Genomic DNA, 22,836 nt, shown 5'->3' with positions numbered 1-22,836 from the left:
TTGCGCTGTGTTCGGTTAGCTTTTTGAACCACAAGTGTCATGCCAATATATTATATGTATTTTTTTGTTTCTAACTTTATCACTTACATATAATATATAACATACATTAAAAAAAAGTCTTACTAAAATTATCGAACACACACCCGGAGCATGAAATAAAACTATAACGTCTAGCATTTTTAATAACCACTGAACCATTCGTGCAACCGGTACCGTAATCATTAAGTAAGTGCCCCTACGCATGAGTGCTTGCCCTAATCCGAATTATATGCTAGCGTTGTCAACTCCCCTCTTGTAATAAATGAATGAAAAAAAAGTAATTTCAATGATAAGGAAATTATGTATTGTGAAATACTTATATACTGTATAATAATTAATTGTAGATTTAAGTGGCCGTAGTATCTAAAAAAATTAACAAATAATTTTTCGATAGTATTATCTATTACTTGATCCTTTCACCGTCAAAAATAAGTAGTACCTACTTAATTTCAAAATAAAGAAGATAGAAACAATGTTTTTTTATTATGTATATAGTTTGACCCGTGTTGTAACAAATAAAAAAAATAGGTTAAATATATTTTTTCTGTTTACAGTTACTAAGTTTATAGTCTTTCAATTAAACATTAATATAACTATTGTTTGACCTCATATAAATAAACTTTTAATACTAACATTATACTAATTTTCGTATTAACCTCATAAGTTACCCTAAGTAACTGTCACCTAAGGAACTGAAAAAAGTTTTTTTTCTCTTTTTATCTTTATAAGTCAGTTTAGTAGATTCATGAAAAGCAAGATCCTGTACTGAGTCTAGTTAAATGTGTATTGTACAAAACAAAGTTGATAATTAAATGCCATCTTCTTAATCTTGTCTGACTCTGTTAAGACTAGCGTGGTTAATTAGATGTTTTGTCAACGGATTCAACGTCTGAAGTTAAGTATTTGCAATAACTGTGCCCTTACAAATCTTAAAATACATTTCTCTTAATTAAATTTGTTACAAGAATTTTGAAATTGGTGTCTTTCAAAGATTTCTTCTCGATATTATTATTAATTAAAAATTGTAACCCAGTCACAACTGTCAATTAAAAATTAAGTTTATACGCTTAAATCCTATTTTTTAATCCCCTTCGGAAAAGGGTTCATTGTGTATTGAACAATAATTTTACGATTGGATTAACTAAGAGTGTATTAAAACCGCAATGAATTACTGACATGTGGCGAAAATTTTATAAGGGTTTTCGAGCGTTTTATTTAAAAAATCACGGAAAATATTTTGAACTAGGGATGTATAGGGAGAAATGATAGATTTTTGGGAAATCATTTTAAATGTTTTTTGTTCAAAATGCGGCAGAATACAACACAAACTAACGTTTTGCCGTTCTCGTGGGAATATTCAGACGGTGTCTTTATTTTGAACTTGATATCTGAATAATCTGTGGCGCAAATTTTTTTATCAAAATTATTCTAAATCATGTATCCCTTAGGGTACATGTTTGAGCAGTGTTGGCCTAGTGGCTTCAGCATGCGACTCTCATACCTGAGGTCGTAGGTTCGATCCCCGGCTGTGGACCAATGGACTTTCTTTCTATGTGCGCATTTAACATTTGCACGAACGGTGAAGGAAAACATCGTGAGGAAATGTCTTAGACCTAAAAAGGCGACGGCGTGTGTCAGGCACTGGAGGCTGTTCACCTACTTGCCTATTAGATTTAAAAATGATCATGAAACAGATTCAGAATCTGAGGCCAATACCTAAAAGAGGTTGTAGCGCCACTGATTTATTTTATTTTTTTACATGTTTTGTGTGATTAGAAGTAATTTTTATAATAACTCTTAAACACGATATAAATTTATTACTAGCAGACCGGCCAAGCGTTGCTGTAGCTAAGGTTTTTGTTATATTACATAGTCGTAAACTATTCAAGGGAAACGGTAGGAGAACACCAGTCATGGGGATCACCATGCTTTTTTGGTGGTAATGCCATTAAATTGTAGCTTATGTGAAACGTTGATACTTTCAACACAGCGCCATCTGTAAGAATTGTGACTATCAAATAATAAAGAAAAAAATTGCAATAAAATAATATTGCGGGTATAAATTAAGATGTAAGCTATCCTATCTTTTAAGTTAGATCAAACTGCACACGGTGTGCAAATTTGATTGAAATCGGTTAAGTAGTTTAGGAGTCCATAGCGGACAAACAACGTGACACGTAATTTATATATATTAAGATGTTGCGATTTTTTATTATTTTAAAGTTAAAAATATAAATGGAACTGAATATGGCATAACGAACTAAAGAAATCGTTTGAGGAACGTGGTGGTGCACTTATCATGTGTGGTTCGGTGTTATCGTTTGGTGGTTTATAATGTACGGTTTGGTTGCAGTCACAGAAAAACCTGGATACCAATCACCATATGGAGGAATGGATAATGGAGTGGTGAGTTCCATTCTTTTCTTTTGTAATGCTTAATTTTTAAATTAATATTTGCTAATAGGCATCCCCTGTGTAATTTAAGTATATTTTATTGAAACTCAAACCAAGCGGTTTCTTGCGAGTTTATAAAAGATTATGCATTTCGTAATATATTTATAGAAAGTTATTAGTTAAATACAGTAATCCTCCCTATAACGTTTTCGTATCACGCGATTTCCGTAAGTTATATTTCTGTAGTGTGAAATTTGTAATGATAAGTCTAGTCCATAATTGATTGAGGTGTTCCTAGATTTTGAATTGTTAAAAAACCGGTTTTACGATAATACTCCTACAACGATTTCCTAAAACGCGGGGCCGATCCACCGCGTTATAGGGGGGGGTTGTGTAATGAAAGTGATAAGAACAAAACCATAGCTATTTCTCTTATTGTTCGTATGAATGAGGGTTACAAAAAGTAAAGAATTTTAAGTAAATTTTATTTTGTAAAGTTGATAATCAAAGGATATTTTCCTACTCCAAATATGTATTGAACTATGTACAAGCCTATTTTGTAAGCAAAATATGTCCGTACAAAAAATACATCGTGCAAAAGTTGTTGGCGAAAGATTTACATATTTATAGTGAGGTTTCTTGCTGAAGTAACATAACATTATGATTTATGTATGTGCGGGGGTAGCTCTGATCATATTTGATCTACAATAAGTTAGGTAAACTTGCTTTTTAGACAGCTAGATCAGTTTATCACTCTATTTTATGATTTATCCCGTATGTGGGATTGTTTATAAATTACGCTATACTGTAGAGTGTAATTTTTTAATGGTTTTATTAAGGACGATTCTTGAAATAATATTTATTAAGAGTGTACCGACGTGCTGTATTTAGTATTTCGTTTTTGGGTCGCTAGTTGTAATTCAGAAAGTACCCAAGGGGTTAGTAAAAACTTAGAACCAGAACATATACTATTTCTTCTCGGCGTCTGTATTGCTCTGTATTAAGGTTTATTTTACAATACCTAATAATCAAAGTCAAAGTCAAAAATCATTTATTCATGTAGGTAAAATAATGTACACTTATGAACGTCAAAAAAGAAATATATGTACCTACATTAAATGCTTCTAATTTTACATTTACTGCCATTTCTCAAATGAAGAGCGTAGAACCGAAGAGAAGAACTGGCAATAAACTAACTGTCCGCCACTCTTTGCCACAACAACCATTACACCATTAGTCTAGTCGACAAGTTGAAAATGGAACAAAATAGAGATACTACTCCTAAAATTATGTGCGATAGCTCATTGGATCCGGAATGACGTCTAGAAAAATGTGCTAAAAGCGTGTATTAGCACATAAAAAATTGCAAAAGTTATAGACCATTAAAGATGAAAAAATAATGGCATTTAGTTTTTTGCCAATATTTAATAAACTATTAATATTTAAGAAATTTCAAATAAAGATTCTGAAAGAAGAGAAAATTTCCAATAAAAAACTCCTGACTCCCAGAACTCTATCTCCATTATTTATAATGTTAATTTAACGCTGAAAATAGGTCTGCGGGTGACATTTTTAGGATTCGCGCGTGGCGTCAAAAGCGACTACGGCACATTAATTAATTTATTTAAGGTATTGAATATTTTTTTTTAAATTTGAAAAAATTATGGTGTGTTCTGAACACTATAATTAATTTATTCCCGTTGAAAATTTTACTTAAAGTTAATTTTTCAACAAGTTAAATAATTGTTAACTTTTTTTTTTTTTTTTTTTTTTCTGCGGTTATTTGCAATCAGCCCCAAGGCTATGAGCAAATTTTTTCTGTGGTGCTGTCATGTGGAGTGACTTCCCATTGGAAGCATCTACTCATCTTCTGTCTAGAGCTACTGCCGGTCTTCTAGCTCTAGAATATGGTGACGTTTTAGTCGACTCACATACTGTCTAATGGTGAGTTGGCGAGCAAGTGTATTCGGGTGACAGCTTAGCCGCTCTTTGTACTTAGCTGCCAGTCTCCGGATTTCTTCTTTGATTGTTCTTATGTTGAGGTGCTCGTGAACTTCGTTGTTTGTAATGTACCAGGGTACTTTTGCAACTGCTCTTAGGATCTTGTTCTGTTGTCGCTGGAGTATGTTTATGTTGGTATCACTTGCGCTGCCCCATAGTTGGAGGCCATATGTCCAAATGGGCTTAAGGATGACTTTATATATAAGAAGTTTGTTATCTAGAGAAAGTTTTGAGTTTCTACCTAGCATCCAGTAAAGGCTGTTGTACTTTAGCTGTAGCTCCTGCTTTTTACATTTGATGTGGTGCCTCCACGTTAATCCACGATCAATGTGTAAGCCAAGATATCTTACATGGTCGCTGTGGGGCAGAATACTGTGGTCCAACTTTACAGGTGGGCAGTCTCCTCTTCTAAGGGTGAAGGTCACGTGTACTGACTTCGCGGCACTAGCTTTTATTTTCCATTTTTGCAGCCATTCGTTAACTTTGTCAAGGCCTTTCTGCAAGTCCTCTGATGCAAGTCCTGGGTCTTTATTGCTTGCTAATATAGCGGTGTCGTCTGCAAATGTTGCTGTGGTTATTCCTGGCAATAGCGGCAGGTCAGCAGTGTACAACGTGTAGAGCATGGGGCCGAGAACAGATCCTTGTGGTACCCCGGCATCAATGTTTTGAAATTCCGAAGTGGCGTCACCTTCTTTTACATAAAATATGCGATCCTCTAGGTAAGATTTGAATATTGGAAAGTAAGAGTGGGAAATATTCTGCTTGATCTTACATAGCAGGCCTTTGTGCCAGACCTTGTCAAATGCTTGTTGGATATCCAGAAATGCTGATGAGCAGTATTCCCTTTGTTCTAAGGACTTTCTTATGGCGTCACATACTCTGTGAGCTTGTTCCACTGTGCCATGGTATTGTCTGAAGCCGAATTGATGATCTGGTATTACTTTGCGCTCCACAAGGCTTGGCACAATTCTACGAAGTATTGTCTTTTCCAATACCTTGGAAAGAGTAGGCAACAGACTGATTGGTCGGTAGGATGTTTTTTCGGTCATCAGTTTGCCAGCCTTATAAATCATGATGATTTCTGAGATTTTCCACGCAACTGGGAAGTAGCCTATTCGTAACATAGCATTGAAGAGTATAGTGATGAAGATTATAGCCTTTCTCGGTAGTTCCATCAATACTTCTTTAGTTATCAGGTCGTAACCTGGTGCCTTTTTACTGTCCAGGCATTTGATAGTTTTTATGACTTCTGCAGGCGACACAGGTCTAGGGGGATGATCCATTTGAAGGTCTTGATTTAGAACTTGGTCAACATATTCATCTGATGAGTTGTCCAGTGTTACATTAGGTTTAAAGGAGCTTGTTAGATAGTTCGCAAACAAGTCCGCTTTGTCCTGGCTCGTTCTGGCCCAGCCGTTTTCCTTTTTAATTGGGGCTTTTGATTTGTTAGGTTGGCTACAAGAACGGGTGATTTTCCAGAGCGAATAGTTGCTGGCCTTAGTAGCGGTTAGAGACTCCAACTTTGCTTGCATTGTTAAGTCATTAACATTCTTTATAGCTTCCTTCAATTCTACAATGGCTTTATTAAGGGCTGTCTTGTCTTGTGGATGACGACTCAGTTGCCAAACTCTGCGCAATCTGCGTTTCTCCTGAATCATCATCTTTATTTCCAATGGTATGTTTGTGTGCTGGTTTTTGTGTTCAGTAGTAGGCGTGCTTCTCCACGCAGCAGCTTGTATGAGATTAGTAAACTGCACTAGTGCTGTTTCAATTTCCTCTGCTTCTTTAAGTCTGACATTTAGATTAAGGTTTTCATCTATGTGTTCCCTGAAGGAAGGCCAATCAGTTTGCTGGTTATACAATCTTATCGGTCTCTCAACTTCAATTATAGTGGAGCTGACAGTTAATAAGACTGGAGTGTGATCAGATGAACCATCAGCACATGATTCGATCTTCATGTATTGTTTAGAGAGTCCTTTTGTTAGGAAGAAATCGAGGATAGTATAATTGTTAACTAACGAAATTTTCTCGAACGACCGTCTTAATTGTAAGTGAAAAAAAATGTTTAAATAATGGTCGTAAAAATATTTCGCTTCGTAGAGCCTTTCTTACATACATACTTGACAAGATCGTGCCATAAAAGTTAAAAAAATATTTATACTTTGTTTATAACAATTTTTTTACTTAAACAAAAACTTAAAAATCCATGTAATGATGTTAAAAAAAAATTTTTTTTTCTCAATCATCATATAATCGTTTTTTTATTAATACAAGATATTTATTGATTTGCAAAAAAAAAAATTCCCGCCATTTGTTGATAAATTTTTTTTAAACAAATTAATTAAATCAATATTTTAAAAAAAAATTTTAACACAACTTTATTACATTAAAATTTTTATGATTTTTAAAAAAAAAAATTTTTCTTAATAACAATTTTTAATTGTTTATAATCGTTTTTTTTAATTTTCTATTGTTTAAATAATTAGTTAAGAAATTTTTTTTTTCCTAAAAATCATAATTGACAGTCTTCTATAAAGTAACAGAAAAAAAAATTTTTTTAATCAACAATTCTATTGTTTATTAACTTACCAATTTGTTATAAACAAATATTCAACTTTTGTTTATTTTTTTTCTAAAACTTCTAAAATTAACAAAAACAACCATATATAACAAAGTATAGAAAAAAAAAATTTTAATTTTAAATAAAAGTAATATTCATGATAATCAAAAAATTTACAAAAAAAATTTTTCTATACTTTGTTATATATGGTTGTTTTTGTTAATTTTAGAAGTTTTAGAAAAAAAATAAACAAAAGTTGAATATTTGTTTATAACAAATTGGTAAGTTAATAAACAATAGAATTGTTGATAAAAAAAATTTTTTTTTCTGTTACTTTATAGAAGACTGTCAATTATGATTTTTAAGAAAAAAAAAATTCTTAACTAATTATTTAAACAATAGAAAATTAAAAAAAAACGATTATAAACAATTAAAAATTGCTATTAAGGAAAATTTTTTTTTTTTAAAATCATAAAAATTTTAATGTAATAAAGTTGTGTTAAAATTTTTTTTAAAAATATTGATTTAATCAATTTGTTTAAAAAAAAATTATCAACAAATGGCGGGAATTTTTTTTTTTGCAAATCAATAAATATCTTGTATTAATAAAAAAACGATTATATGATGATTGAGAAAAAAAATTTTTTTTTAACATTATTACATGGATTTTTAAGTTTTTGTTTAAGTAAAAAAATTGTTATAAACAAAGTATAAATATTTTTTTAACTTTTATGGTACGATCTTGTTAAGTATGTATGTAAGAAAGGCTCTACGAAGCGAAATATTTTACGACCATTATTTAAACATTTTTTTTCACTTACAATTAAGACGGTCGTTCGAGAAAATTTCGTTAGTTAACAATTATTTAACTTGTTGAAAAATTAACTTTAAGTAAAATTTTCAACGGGAATAAATTAATTATAGTGTTCAGAACACACCATAATTTTTTCAAATTTAAAAAAAAATATTCAATACCTTAAATAAATTAATTAATGTGCCGTAGTCGCTTTTGACGCCACGCGCGAATCCTAAAAATGTCATCCGCAGACCTATTTTCAGCGTTAAATTAACATTATAAATAATGGAGATAGAGTTCTGGGAGTCAGGAGTTTTTTATTGGAAATTTCCTCTTCTTTCAGAATCTTTATTTGAAATTTCTTAAATATTAATAGTTTATTAAATATTGGCAAAAAACTAAATGCCATTATTTTTTCATCTTTAATGGTCTATAACTTTTGCAATTTTTTATGTGCTAATACACGCTTTTAGCACATTTTTCTAGACGTCATTCCGGATCCAATGAGCTATCGTACATAATTTTAGGAGTAGTATCTCTATTTTGTTCCATTTTCAACTTGTCGACTAGACTACATGTTTCACATGACATCTTAAGTAATAAATTATAATAATAAAAATTAAAATTAAAAACAAAGATTTGTCCTCTATCAGCAGGAGGCATTGTGAAATAGGAGCACGCACTTACATTCTCGTAATTTAAATAATGTTATACTCTTGCTTTAACGGACACTGAATCAATGTCATTTTGAAGTAAATAAAGTGAACCGGCTTCGCTCAGAGCCCAATAAAAATTCTAGACGGTTAATTTCCATTACAGTGTAAGCTAATCGCGAGCTAATCCGCGGCCGCTAATAAAAAAAATTCAAAGAATAATTTCACTTGGAGCACGAAACATCTGCCGGTCCGGTCGCATTCCGTAGGCCCGCTTACGCGACGGCACGTGGACTCCGTAATCTCTGTTCTTATATCTAACGGATCACGGGACGTTTTGCTTAGAAGTTTGTTATTCAATTGCCGCTCTATCCCTTAAAGATTCTGTCGTGGAATAGTCATGGCATATGAGCACTCGGTACCGTGACAATTTTTGTCATAACAACAAAAATGTATCCCCGCGGCATATCTGTAATTAGTTTTAACGGATAAGAACACTTGATTGTTGTCATAAACTTCATTCCGAGACAAACACCTGGTTACTGGGCCAACTAGTTCATCCTGTGACGTGTTTTACTTGCAATTAAGTTCTTAAAATATCGATCAGCCAGTTATTACAGGATAACGTATCGCGTAAACTTAGTCAAGTTCAAAGCTTTTATTTCGTTGTAGTTTAAAATATCAAATGGAAAGCTCCAATAAGATTTGTAGCGTTTACAACTTAGAAAACGGGTTGTATTAGCCTTTACTTACTACACTGTAGCGTAATAAAATAATTAACATGTTACAAAGCAATCAATTGAGTTTAATTTCTATTAAATAACATCATTATCCATTTAAAAAACGCACCATCATGTACCTACATATTATATTCGACGAATAAGAGATTTCATTAAAACACATTGCACTGCTTTTTTTAACGTTTAAAGGGGAAACAAATCGTCAGCAAAATGATAGGAATAAATAAATAGTGATTAAATTAAATAGGAATCTAAAGATGTCCAATACATTAGAGGGTCGGATGTACTTCACTGTCCACTTAGCAGGGTTTATAGGCGACGCACTCGTTCGTTACACGTCTTTGTTAGCTCTGTGTCTATGGGGCAAATATATAGAGTAAATTCTATGGTTTTAGTTTTAGTGTTTTTATACCTATTCGGTTATTGTATACACAGTAAATAAATTATTTAATTTGAAATTACTATTAGGCCGATTCACATATATTAGTGAAGCCACAGTACCGGTACAGTGAGAAATATTCTTTCATACGTTCACTATGAACTTGTTAGTGTCAGTGCCGACACCGGCAATCACGGACAGATTCGTTGACAACGATATTTTTTGTCGGATCACTGATGTCGTGTTATTATTTGTTACATTTTGTTTATTGCAGAAGAATCAAGAAAAAAAGCAGCTCTCTGACATTTTAAAATATTTTCTTTCATCTTTAACTAATTCTTTGTATAATGTAATGAATTCTCCTTCTGTCTCTCTTATTTGCCATGCTTCATGCGCGCATTTTATCTTCTTCGTCTAAAGCAACAGCTATCATTGCTAGCTCCATAGTATAGAACAGAGCCATAATCACGTTACTTGACGACGGATACGTTTTCACTGAAGCTCCGTAAACTCAGTACTGACATGTGTGAATTGAATGACTGACGCAATACTGTATCACTGATACTGAACTGAGCGGACACGTTGACGGAACTGTGGCTTCACTGATATATGTGAATCGGGCTTTAAAAGCGTAGTGTTAGCTAGGCCGCCGCTGAACACCGTGGACTTTTGAATCTATGTGCCCTAACTAGGAATCATTTTGGAGAGACTAATAAGATAATTAGTTTGTTTTCCTTATCAATGAATGTTTGCACGTCAGTACGGCGTGGCGGCGACGTCGTGCGCAGCGGCCAACGGGCACCACCAGCCCGACAGGCGGCATCATCACAATCAGCACCACCAGCACGCGGACGTGCCCCCACAATGGGTGAGCGGCGGTTGCACTAGTGTTACACGCTATCTTACACTTTGTGTTTGTCTTGAGTTACACAGTTTTGTAGTGTTGTGTTCTGTTGTGTTCGTTTTTTTCAGGAACGTGTGCCGTAATTATGTAGTTTTTGCAGTGTTTGTATGTTTGTTGTAGTGAAGATTTTGTGCCTATTATTTATTAACATCTTGCAGTAGAAACCTCACGTAGCTGATTTTTGCATCTCTTTTTTTAATATTAAAACACTCACTTAACTTAGGTAAATATGTGGATAGACCAAAATAACAGGTGGTAGATGGCAGAGAGTGGCACACTGCAGAGAGGAATGGCGGGATTTGGAGGAGGCCTTTGCCAAAAAAGGGCACACATACCTACCTAAAAAGAATGAGATAGAAATATTAATGTGTGTAAGTGTAACTGAAATAAAAGGATATTATTTTTGTTAAATTAAATACAATATTGCTTTTTTTAAATATAATAATAGAAGAAAACGTGACGTATGAAAGAAAATGGACGAATTCGTCAGTGAAAAAGGCAGAAACCCTGTTAATATTGACACGTATGCGCGGGCGCAGCGCACCTGGCGTGCCCTTCGCCAATCCCGTGGGACGTACGGGATGCAAACTCTTGTCTAACACAAAGCCTCTTAAAATGGGTTCAATAGCATTTAATGAACCCGTCGATTATGATGAAAAGTAGCTTGACCTCTGAAATAAAAAAAAAAGATGGTACTCATCTGGTTTAGTTACTTTTCCCTCCATGCAAAGCATGTTTCGAATAATAATTGTTGCCATGCTCCTCTCGAAGTAGTATTAGTAAAATTCGACCGAGTTTCATCTCACCAGCTGTTAGGGTCTTTGACCAGACGTCCCATTCATACAACCGGTTTTGTGAATTTCATGAATTTGTGTTTATTTACAAGTAAAAAGTTGGAACAGGTTGTAAATCGTTGAAAACTTCCAGACCGACTTGTAAAAAGGGGTATAAGGTTTTAAGAGGGAAGTTTGTAGTATTGAAACATTTTTCGATTATTCAATTAATAGTCAATAATAAAAAAGTATATTTTATAGACTTTAAAAAGAAAAAGAAAAAATAGATTTTATAGAATTTGGAAAGAAAAGAAAAAGTATATTTTATAGACTTTGAAAAGAAAAGAAAAAATATATTTTATAGGCTTTGAAAAGAAAATAAAAAGTAGATTTTATAGACTGAAAAAAAGAAAAAGTATATGTTATCGACTTTGAAAAAAGAAAGAAAAAATATATTTTATAGACTTTGAAAAGAAAAAAAAATATTGTAACGACTGAAAAGAAAAAAAAATATATTGCAAGACTGAAAAGAAAAAGTCGATTTTAAAAACTTTGAAAAGAAAACAAAAAGTAGATTTTTTAGACATTGAAAAGAAAACAAAAAGTCTATTGTATAGACTGAAAAGACAAGAAAAAACAAGATTTAATAGACTTTCAAAAGAAAAAGTATATTTTATTTTATAGAACTTGAATGGAGTAATTAAAGAAGGCAGCTCTTAAGGATACCCAGATAAGAATATCAAATCCCTGGATCCCTATAAAAAGACTAATCATTTAACAGCGATTATGAGTAATAAAGTAAGTAATAGTTAAATACGACTATTTAAATCTATAAGGCACATAAGAAGCTTTACGCCAAATAAAATTAATTTCCTATTACACCAAAAATCAATTTACGATGATTATTTTCACATAATAAATTCCAATATGTTTTTAATTTCAAACCTATTCTAGATAGTTCCAATAAGGAATGATCAGACTAGCTGCGGTTTATGACAGCGTTAAATAAACGTTTTGAAAGCGTCGTAGGATGTTCTCCAGTGTATTCCATAAAGGCGCGAAATATTAATACTAAAGTATCAAGTTATTGCACAAGTTATACTATACAGGAAACCACCATATTCCTATAACGCACTGCAGACCCCCATATAACGCGGAGATTTTTAAAATCATATTTCTGTAGTGAGAAATTTATATTGATTTGTCAAGTACATAATTAGTTCTGTGTTCTTTACATCGGCTTCTTTTGTGTTTTATAATTAAACTAAATAGCTTTATTGAATTGATAAACAAAACTGTTTTTCGAGTATACTTCTACAACGCGATTTCCTATAACGCGGTCCAGGTCTACCGCGTTATATATTTTATTGATTTATAGGATCTTTTGTTGTTGGCAGTATTCCTTTACTCCCGTACATAGTTCAACAAACGTTTAAACGCTCTATTAGGGATGTCCAGACGTTTCTAACTAGAAAGTTATCTTATTGTATCAGAATGAATGAGAAGTTAGGCGGCTCGTTCTTATATGTGAATATACTAATAAAAACGCGTTGTAAACGCCGAAAACAAATCGTCACTAATATGTTGATAGCTTTATATAACTGGCTCTCACCCCACGTTTTGCGTAAGAGAGACCGAGCACTTTACGTTAGGGTGCGCGGGCGCCCCTTTCAAACGTCCATTATTATTTTGTATACAGTTTTAGCGCTACGAGCTTTGAGATAAAAGTTAGTTTTGCTCGATGTTGTGTAGCTAGGGTGGGGTTTGTGACACATTAATGTGTGTTGAAATAAATATAAAATAACCTTGCGATCTGATGGTGGAAACCTGACTTTGCTGTTTAAATGGCTAAGTAATAATTTCAAATATACGAGTATATCGTATCTTTATCTTTATTTTTTCTTATTAATAAACTTATATTAAATTTATAAGTTAAAAATAATAATTTCTGAATTGAAAAGAAATTTGAAAACTCAGTAATTTCTGTGTTTAAAGACTAAATGTACCTTTGTCAAGATTTTACTTTATTATTCCATTCATATTTTTTTATATAACTGTAGGGCCTTTCCTGGCTGAACCTTTTTTATATATTTTGTCTATGTTACTCAGGGGTAAAGTAGCATTTTAATGGTGATTTTTTTGGAATCAGTCCAGTGGCTTTAAGTACATTATTCGTTCCAAACATACAGTTATATAAATCTCTTGATATAGTTAACTATAGAAGACTCATCAATAGTTAAATAAGATCACGTATTTTTGTATAACTATTTCGAGTTTTTATGCAAAAACCATAATTATTAAGCACCCCATTCCCGAAACATTTAAAATACTTAACAATACAATGGCTTAAATGCAATTAATAGTCGATTAATTGCGGTTAAGAATCTTCGCGAAACATAAAAACTAGTTACATTTGAATATAAACAACATTTTAGTATGCACATAGCCAATTCAGGACGGCTAGTGCATTTACGATGATCCTACGCACACTTGTAACGTGGCAAGTTGTACCTGACGCAAACGGGATGGGTATATCCAAAGTAGAAGAGGGAAAGGGACAGCGCGCAGGGCAGATGTTCAAAAATCATGCGGGCGTATTTTTTTTTCCGAAGGTGGCTTAGGGTTGGCTTCCTGGCCGCTCGTGGGAAAGCGTTGCCGATTTTCGAATTTTAAAATAATAAAAGAAACAATATAGTCTATGACCTGTTTGTATTTCGCGCCATTTAACAATGGCCGACTGTCATTCGGAACAGATGTTTTATGACGTTGAACGGTAATGTTTGCGAAAACTGTATTGTTTAAAGGTATTAATGAAGTGAACGGTGTTTTATTGGTTGCGACTACAATTTGTTTTGTTTCACTGTAGAATGTTTTTTCTATTAATGAATTCTGAGTCCGAAGCACGTTCCTGAAAATGTATGGTCTTTTAAAGGGTCTATATGTATATACCCACACGTAAAGAAAGTTTTGTTAATGCTCCATATTCGAGGCTATGTATTGAAGAATAAGAGTGTGTAATGTTTTATTTTATTACTTTAAAAGTTTATTTACCACATCATACAAAATGCTATATCTACTGTATATGTTAAAAGGTACCTTTTAGAAAATATATGACAATTTTGGTAACCATAAATAGAATAGAGACGGATCTGACAAATAGTAAACTTTACAGGGCAGCCATTTCAAAATATGTAATATAAACATGTTAGTTTTTTGTCATAACTTTTTAAATTCATATTCTGTTATTATGAAATTGTGCATACAAGCAAACAAAAGGGTTAGTTTTGAAACAAAATAAAAATAATAACATTAAACTACACAGTTTTCTAGAAACATCACGTTTCTATGAGCGTACCTATAAATCCGTCACTTAGCCGACTGATTAATTTGAAAATAAAACACATGAATTTTGTTACAGTGTAGCCGTAATATTTAGTTAATGTAGTATCCAAATATGATAAAAAGTGGATTTTGGATTTTTTTTCTAATCCGACATTGTTTTACGATCATGACGATATATTAATGCTGTTGAGTTTTATTCATAAGTAAAGGTTGAATTCTATAATGGAGCTTCATGTCCTGCGGGAACATTTAAATCTCAAACTAATAACAAGACGCATCATATCCTTCGTCTAGAAAAAAATAAAAGATTTTAATCGCCATTTGAATTCGGAAACGGAACCCGCTAGATGCGTGCGCGCATACATTTTTTGCCCGAGGGTTCGGAACTATCTCCTTTACACTTGAACGTTACCCATAACGCTGTCCCGCTCGTCGAGGGTGGTTGGGGGTGTCAAACGACAGATGTTCGGTGTATTTTTTTGTACCTTTCGATTCGCCCACGAACAATGCTTGGAGATTTTAAAAGCATATGGCGTGGAACAGGTAAGGAATGCTTATGCCAATTTTAATAGTGAGCGAAGAGCTGGGAATGTTTTAAAATATATTGCCCTGTTATTTCTGTTTGAAATAGGGCATCTTAGGTATTTTGTACTGCCAAATATGCAGTATTATTATGCATGGTTCGCTGTTGAGTTGTGAAGTCTGTCCTTCAAATAAATATTGCATGCTAAAATTATGTTAATGTAAAAAAATCCTCAGAACCATTGATCGGAACCCCTTCATGGGTAAAGGCCTCTTTCAGCTTTTTCCAAAAATCCATGGCTTTCTTTCTCCATTCGCTTCCTGCTAACGCTTCTATTTCTTCTATCCACCTTTTTTTTGGGCGTCCTCTACTCTTTCCCCTTTCCAATATTTTCTATGTCAAATCTTGTGTTCATATTTTGTCATAATGATAATAATTGTCTCTTAAAGGTTTTATTAAAGGAATCAGAAAACACAGAACATATTACAATTCACACGTCTCACAATATCAATTTTAACAGTTATTTTTTTACCATTGGTCGATGTTATAGAGATATGTACATAATATTTTTTTTTAAATTTCGCCCCGTAGTTAAATTTATTTTTGATGTTTATAGATGGAAAATAGTTAATAATAATTATCCTTTTCAGGTAAGTAATGTTCGAGATAATTATTGGGTGGCCAGTAAGTTAAAAGACGCGCAAACGCATCCGGTGAGTGGTTCAACTCATATACGAGAGCGACATATTTGTAGCTTTGTTTTCGACGTCTGCTGGTGACGGATTGAACTCGGTAGACCGACCAGCATGCATGGTGAATCGTTAAAGTGGATGAAGCTATAGAAGTATTGTACGATTCCTCATAGTTGGATCTTCATGGCTTTAAATAATAGAGGATTTACTCTATATTAACCACTCGAGTACAACATTAGAATATAAGCGAAATATTGAAATGTTAACTAATGAATGCAATGTAACAGTTGAAGAGAGTGCCTACGTCTGTCTGGTTATACTCTCGGCGTAATGCCGACGATTTAGGAAATCGCCACGCTTATAAAACTAAGAAATCCTGAGTGAACAAAATGTACAGCCTTGGCTCGGAAAGCTATTTTAGGATATCCGTGGTCTCTTACTACCCCTTTGTCTTTAAAGGGAAAATCAAAATACGTTTACAAAATTCGTGAAAAGGCAAGACTACGCCCCGTTCGCAAAACTACCAGGAGATCTTGTTCTGAGAAGAACGGGCAAGAAACTCAGCAAGTTTTACTCTTTCTTTACATTAAAAATATTCAAAGGAAAATCCCATAAACCACGTTATTAAAGTTACATAAGTATAAAATGTGTTTTGTGATTTACCACATTCACCGTATTATTCACATTACACACACATATTAATATAATACACAACTTTATAATTTTGAGAAAGAAGTTTTTTAGTTTTTCTTTATAAACGCATGACTTGATACAACTTATATTAAGCATAGAACCCAATCAACAAACTAAACCAAATATATGCGTGGCTACAACTGAAATATCATAAAAGTTACGCTAAGATCGTAATTTTATACTACTTGAATGTATGTTTGACGCATATTTGAAATTACCTCTCAAACCGAGTGTACAACAGAAAACTGTGAGAGTTTTAATCGATATTACTCCTAGTAATACCCTTAGTAGTAGGTTCTGTAGGAGTAGACATCACTGTCCTTCGGGAAAAAGGAATTTATAAAGATAGATGAAAGAAAAAGATTTTATAAGATTATTTTTCGAATGTTACCTATTTTATGTTATACGTTCAGTCGTAGGTTTGAAGTAAATAAATCCTATAACTTGAGCCTGAGTGTCGTTCCCCCTGAAGCGATAAAGCCCCCGTTCGATTCCCGTTTCGGAAATAGATCGGGTCAAGAACCTGTGCGAAAAATTTCACACACACGTCCCTTTGTATGTTCTTCTCGAACATACATATACAGTATACAGTATACACTTTATAGATAACATTTGTAAAAATTATAATTATTTCATTTTGAAATAACTTGAAGTAATGTTTTAATAGACACCTTTAAAAAATAGAACTGACAAAATAAACTAAAAAGTATTAATTAACAATATTTTTCTCTTTATTCATCATGTACGTCAAGAAAATGGCATAAATTAAACAAAGATTTATTTATAAACAGTTTATGGAGATTAACCGATTTTGTACTCAACTGAGCCTTGTGGGTATGTCAGACTCTGAATAGCAGAGGTTCTGGTGTGTGATTCTCACATACCCTTGCAACTGTCGAGGGCACATGTATTTCTACCTTAAATATAAAAAAAATGGGTTGAATATGATATTAGGCTTCTCGTTCGCTGTTAAAAGTTAAAGTTTCTATGGGGTGAATGAGCATGCACCACCACGTTATTGCATGGTTCACCATTGCCGAGTGATAAAAATACAATGTAAACTTTTTATAACGTAATTCGTTATTACGTAAAAAAGATATAATTTGTTGGTTTAACACAAAACCCATACATTAATTCACTCTTCTTAACGCAAACCCACTCTTTATGACGAATAAATATTTTCATATTTAGACATCTTTTCATATTAGTTTACACTGTATGTAGAAAAAAAATCGTCAAATTTACCAAAATATACTTTCCATATGCCCCGTTGAATGTATAATATAATTTATATGAAACACAAAATACCTATACATAACCCTAACATAGCATCACAGCTTTATCAGTACGCAAACATGGTTATCGTGAGCCACGTGCCCACTTCCACTAACCAATATTTATTTTAAACGATTTGTAATCGATATCGCGTGATGAATTTATTTTAAAATTCACTTTGATAACACTTGAATTAAAGGGTGAAGGGACGCATACTTCTTCAACTGGATTAAATACATATAGGACTGGATTACAACAAACTCCCGAGCGAAATTAGAGAATTATCACTAAATAAATTCAAAACCCCCGTTAAACGTAAATTAATCAATAAAGCTTTTTATAAATTTGACGAATACTTAAATGATCCTAATCCTTGGGATTGATTTGGCAATACATTTGACAATACATGGCGATTAAAAAGAGTGGCGGAAAGTTTCTTGCCAGTTCTTCTTGCCCTTGACATGCGAACTGGTAGTAAATGTAAATTTACAATTGATTTAACTTTTTTTGACGTTCATAAGTGTACCTGTTTACGTATATGAATAAAGATATTTTGAGTTTGATATAACATATATTTTATAAGCAGGTCAAATTTTAATCTAGTAAATGCAATTAAGGCTTTAATTTTATACAACTAGCTCTACGAAGTTTGCCTTAATATGATTTTTTACTTATCCTTCAGTGGGGCAATTTTATTGTTAAGAGGGGCTATTTGAAAATTTATTAAAATTATATTTAGTAATTTCTTCCTAAACCTATAATTTAAGTTTCTTAAGTTAACAATTAAATCGTTTAATATTAAAAATAGGGGGCATAAGAATTTTAGATAGGCTAAGGTTGTTCGCTTTTCTGGAATTACAATCGATATTTTTTTCCAATTGTTGTCTAAATAACCTTCCTTAGAGTTAAAAAAATATACTCGAATTGGACCAGCCGTTTATGTAGATTCTACATCCGATATTGCCTATTTATTATATTTGTTTGTTTGTTATAATTATTTTCAAGAGCCTGTAAGATGTTTAGCTAATTTACCCAAAATCGTATCGAGTTGGCGGTTCGTGCAAGCGAAAATGCCTGAGAGAAAAATAACGTATCTCTGTGTGAATTCCTTATACTGTTAATGGTTCTCCAATTAATAATAATGAAGGATTAATATTGATGACAATAATTGTAAATGCTTCGGCAACGTTAAGATATGCGCGTCAGGTAACCCAACACCGCGGTGACGATATGCTCAAACTGAATACAAATTGTCCAATTATAACACGGTTCGTATATTAGATAGATTGGGAAATACTATTGTTTTTCGATATCATCTCGATAATGAGCCGTTATTTAGACTTTTCAACCACGCAAAATAAACTCCGAAACAGACGCGGTTCACTCAATGATTTAGTGGCACTATTTTATTTATTTCGTTATCCTACAGCCCTGCGATTCTGTAACTCACTTCACGAACTCACACAGCGGTTTTCGCATCGGCGGTCGCTCTCAAATCAGTCGTGAAGCAGTCATTTTATGATTTAGCATTCTGATAAACAATAAACTACAAGCTCCCACCTTTTCAGAATGCTAAATCATAAAATGACTGCTTCACGACTGATTTGAGAGCGACCGCCGATGCAAAAACCGCTGTGTGAGTTCGTGAAGTGAGGTACAGAATCGCAGGGCAGATAACATAAATTATATAGCAAAATATGGAATACATAATATGTACAAAAAGGTTCAAACATTTTAAGGAAAAAATCAATAAAAAATATTAAATACATTTAACTAAGTAATACCTAATTCGGGTGTGTTGTGTAATGGTATCTACGTGAGGGAGTATATGTGGGGTGTGCTCATCAGGTTTTTTAGTGCTATGGATATTCTTAATATTACTTTTAAGCATTTTCCGTGATAGCTTATACAAGTCGAGGCTTAAATACTGCGCGAAAAAAAACTGAGTTTTTTGCATAATCTTAAAAAAATCTGGTTATAGCGTCTAATGGTGAATTATTAAATGTCTTTTTATGAGTAGAAGTGAGATTTACACGCTACGCATTACATGAACTTTCGAAAACCGATCGTAGTGCCGTTGCCTATATGCAAATTATAACAGGTGCGCGGTGGATAGCGACTTTTGAGTGACCCCCGCGGGCTGGGGCCTGTTCGGGTCGGTCACGTGGTTAAGGGACCGATTCGGTGATGATCTAAATGTCTCGCGTCTATGCCAGCGGCCGTTAAGTTGTGATAATAGGCTTTTTTCTTTCGCGTAGGTTTAATTGTCTCGATATATTTACGACTACTAAAAACGTACTATATAAATCTGTCCCACAGTTGAAAGCTTGAAAGCTTATATGAATCACTTTTTTTACATACCTACTTATTTTACATACCTACTTTTTTACATAAAAATAGTGCATACATATAAAACGTAGAAATTCCATTCCCAACAAGTATGTATTTTAATTTTTAATTTTGGTTATCTTAATATCATTGTGATCTATAATTTGAGTTTGATCCACTTGTGACCAGCGAAAACAAGTTGAACGACCCTACGAAAAGATTGAGCCGAGGGGAGAATACAAAAGAGAGCCAAGGGGCCTCCGGGGGAGAGGGGGGCAATTGTAAGGGAATCGGGATAAATGCATGCGTCTGCGCACGCGACGAGAGGTACCGACGAATATTGTGTGAGCTTTTGTTCGATTTCAATAGAGCATGAGGAGTCGACGGGGATCTTTCGATTCTTTAAGATTCACGGGCATCCATGGCTGGATATTTCTTAAAAACATGTATTTCAAATAGTCGTTACTGCCTCTAGGCAAAGAAATAAGGAATTGTTGCAGAATCAGGTTTTAGTTCGTTATAGATATAGACTTAAATTTTACATATCTGTGTGCCCTGTTTTAATTCCCGCCATTCCTGTCTGCACTGTGGAACTCGATGCCATGTACCACCAGTTGTTGCCTTAATCTGGTCTATCCACCTTCTAAATTGTATTCCTCTTTTTCTTACTGTACCTTGGCCACCAGTTTAATACTTTCTTTCTCCACTTTTCTGTTTCTATGGCCATGTGCCCCGCCCATTTCCACTTAAGTTTCTTTTTTTATTGTAACAACCTTAGTTGTTCTTCTTAGCGATGTATTCTTTATTTTATCTATTCTTCTCTTCCCTATGATACATCGTTCCATCGATCTTAGACATACCTGTATCTTTGTATGCTTGAGTATATATTATATGAACCCACAAATCACATATACAATTATTCGTTTAGCGCCTATAAGTATTATAGCGTTTGTCGAACTCTAGTAAATAATTAAAAAGCAATTGTTGGTCATCGACTCCCATGTTCAAACATAGCTATCTGCCCTTGTCGCCTGCGCCCGCGCCATATTACCACCTGCGGTAGCGGTATGATAATGAAACGGCTAAGAACGTGTCTATAGTTGTCTGATCTACTTAAAAATAAAAATAAACCAGTGGCGCTACGACCTTTTTCGGTCTGGGCCTCAGACTTCTGTATCTGTTTCATGATCATTTATCAATCTAATAGTAGGTGATCAGCTTTTTGATTCTAAGGTAAGGCGGTTTCCCCACGATGTTTTCCTTCACCGTTCGAACGATTGACAGAAAGTCCATTGGGGCACTGCCAGGGATCTTAGGGATGAGAGTTGCACGCTGAAGCCAATAGGCCAATACTGCTCATCCGATCTACTTATCAACATATTATTTTGGATTCTGTTAAAGGTTGTCATGGTTTGAACTTGAGTTCGAATATGCTTAATTATTTTAATAATCTATTTCAGGTCAAAATTTAGTTTAAACCGCCTACATTTTCAATTGTATCTGGTGTGCCCTGAAAGATATTGATCTAAGAAAAATTCAAGTTAACCTTACAAGTCTCGCACTCACCCACGGCCCACCTGCGCAAATCACACGCAGGTAATAATAACGACGCACGCGCCGACGCGGCAGATGTCCACGTTCGGACGAGTTCGGTAATCCTCGGAATGAAAGTGATCGCCCTTTAATAATCATTTATCAAGTTAGCTTGCTGTTGCCCCCAGAATATAGCTCCTGAGCTTTCAGTGACGCGAGCTTGTCCACTAAAACGCTTTAGGATTTCGTCTTTGTCCGTACTAAACCATATATAGGCTCTGTTTTCTAGGTAGTTGGGTATAAGGGTTCACCCAGTCTCTGAATAGCAGAAATTCTGGTGTGGGGTCAAGTTATTTCAGGGGCAGGGGATGCGCAAATACATTTCCACCTCAGATATCAGAAAAGATGGGTGTAGTTGGGTGATGGTGTACTAAAAGGTACAAATCAACAATGTACAAACTACAAAATCATTATGAGATCCTTATGTTTCCTTGTTAATGAAAATTGATTCGCATAAACAAGATATTTATTAAAAACAATGTATTTTATACAATATGCACTGTTCCACGGATAATATAACCAATTAATAGTATTTAAGTAACATAATGAAAAGTTTTTTTTAACAGCAGTTTCTCGTGTCTCACTAGCTGTCCAATGTCCTTGAATTGATTATTTATTATTTAATGTAAGGCTTTTTAAGTCATCTTCCTTCGAAGCCGATTTTTATATCTGAGGTGGAAATACATTTGAGCACCCTCTGCCCCAGAAAGTAGCTCCGAAAGGACTCGACCCACACCAGAATCTCTGCTATTCAGAGACAGGGTGAGCAATACCCACTAAAAATACCTCGAGTAGTTCCTTCAAGTCAGTATTACAGCGGCTACGGCTACTAAATCTTTAAAAAAAATTTTAGTCTCTTCATATTATTATAGTATTCTTAATTAGTGTTATGTTACAAAGAAAAAAAAGAGAAATCAGAGGATAGGATATAGGAATACCAAAGTTACGCGAACACTATGTTTTATAAGTTTAAATAAATGAATGATACTTACGATTGCAGTTAAATTTTTTGAATTTATTTTCAGTTTTAACTTGTTTACGTAAGCGTTCCTTATTGAATGATGTTACAAATTCTTCCTAAACGTCGATTTTGTTGAATCAAAAAACTTATCGTGATGGGCGTAATTTATATTCATTATATACTTTTTATC

General features: G+C 33.7%; 1 protein-coding gene across 2 annotated transcripts in view; it reads left to right on the top strand.

Moving 5' to 3' along the window:
• LOC125055187 (protein daughterless) overlaps nucleotides 1-22,836 on the top strand; it is a 63,096-nt gene that overhangs the window by 12,387 nt on the left and 27,873 nt on the right. The window contains exons 2-3 of one of the 2 annotated variants that reach the window (XM_047657507.1): nucleotides 2,393-2,445; nucleotides 10,323-10,430. In XM_047657507.1, coding sequence (XP_047513463.1) covers nucleotides 2,393-2,445; nucleotides 10,323-10,430 — 161 coding nt within the window. The remainder of the gene's footprint in view (nucleotides 1-2,392; nucleotides 2,446-10,322; nucleotides 10,431-22,836) is intronic. The other variant, XM_047657508.1, reaches the window with a different exon arrangement.

The sequence above is a fragment of the Pieris napi genome, chromosome 13 (assembly GCF_905475465.1).
Source record: "Pieris napi chromosome 13, ilPieNapi1.2, whole genome shotgun sequence".
Classification (NCBI taxonomy): domain Eukaryota; kingdom Metazoa; phylum Arthropoda; class Insecta; order Lepidoptera; family Pieridae; genus Pieris; species Pieris napi.
Note: the sequence above shows the minus strand (reverse complement) of the source record. Positions and strands in the feature narration are given on the sequence as shown.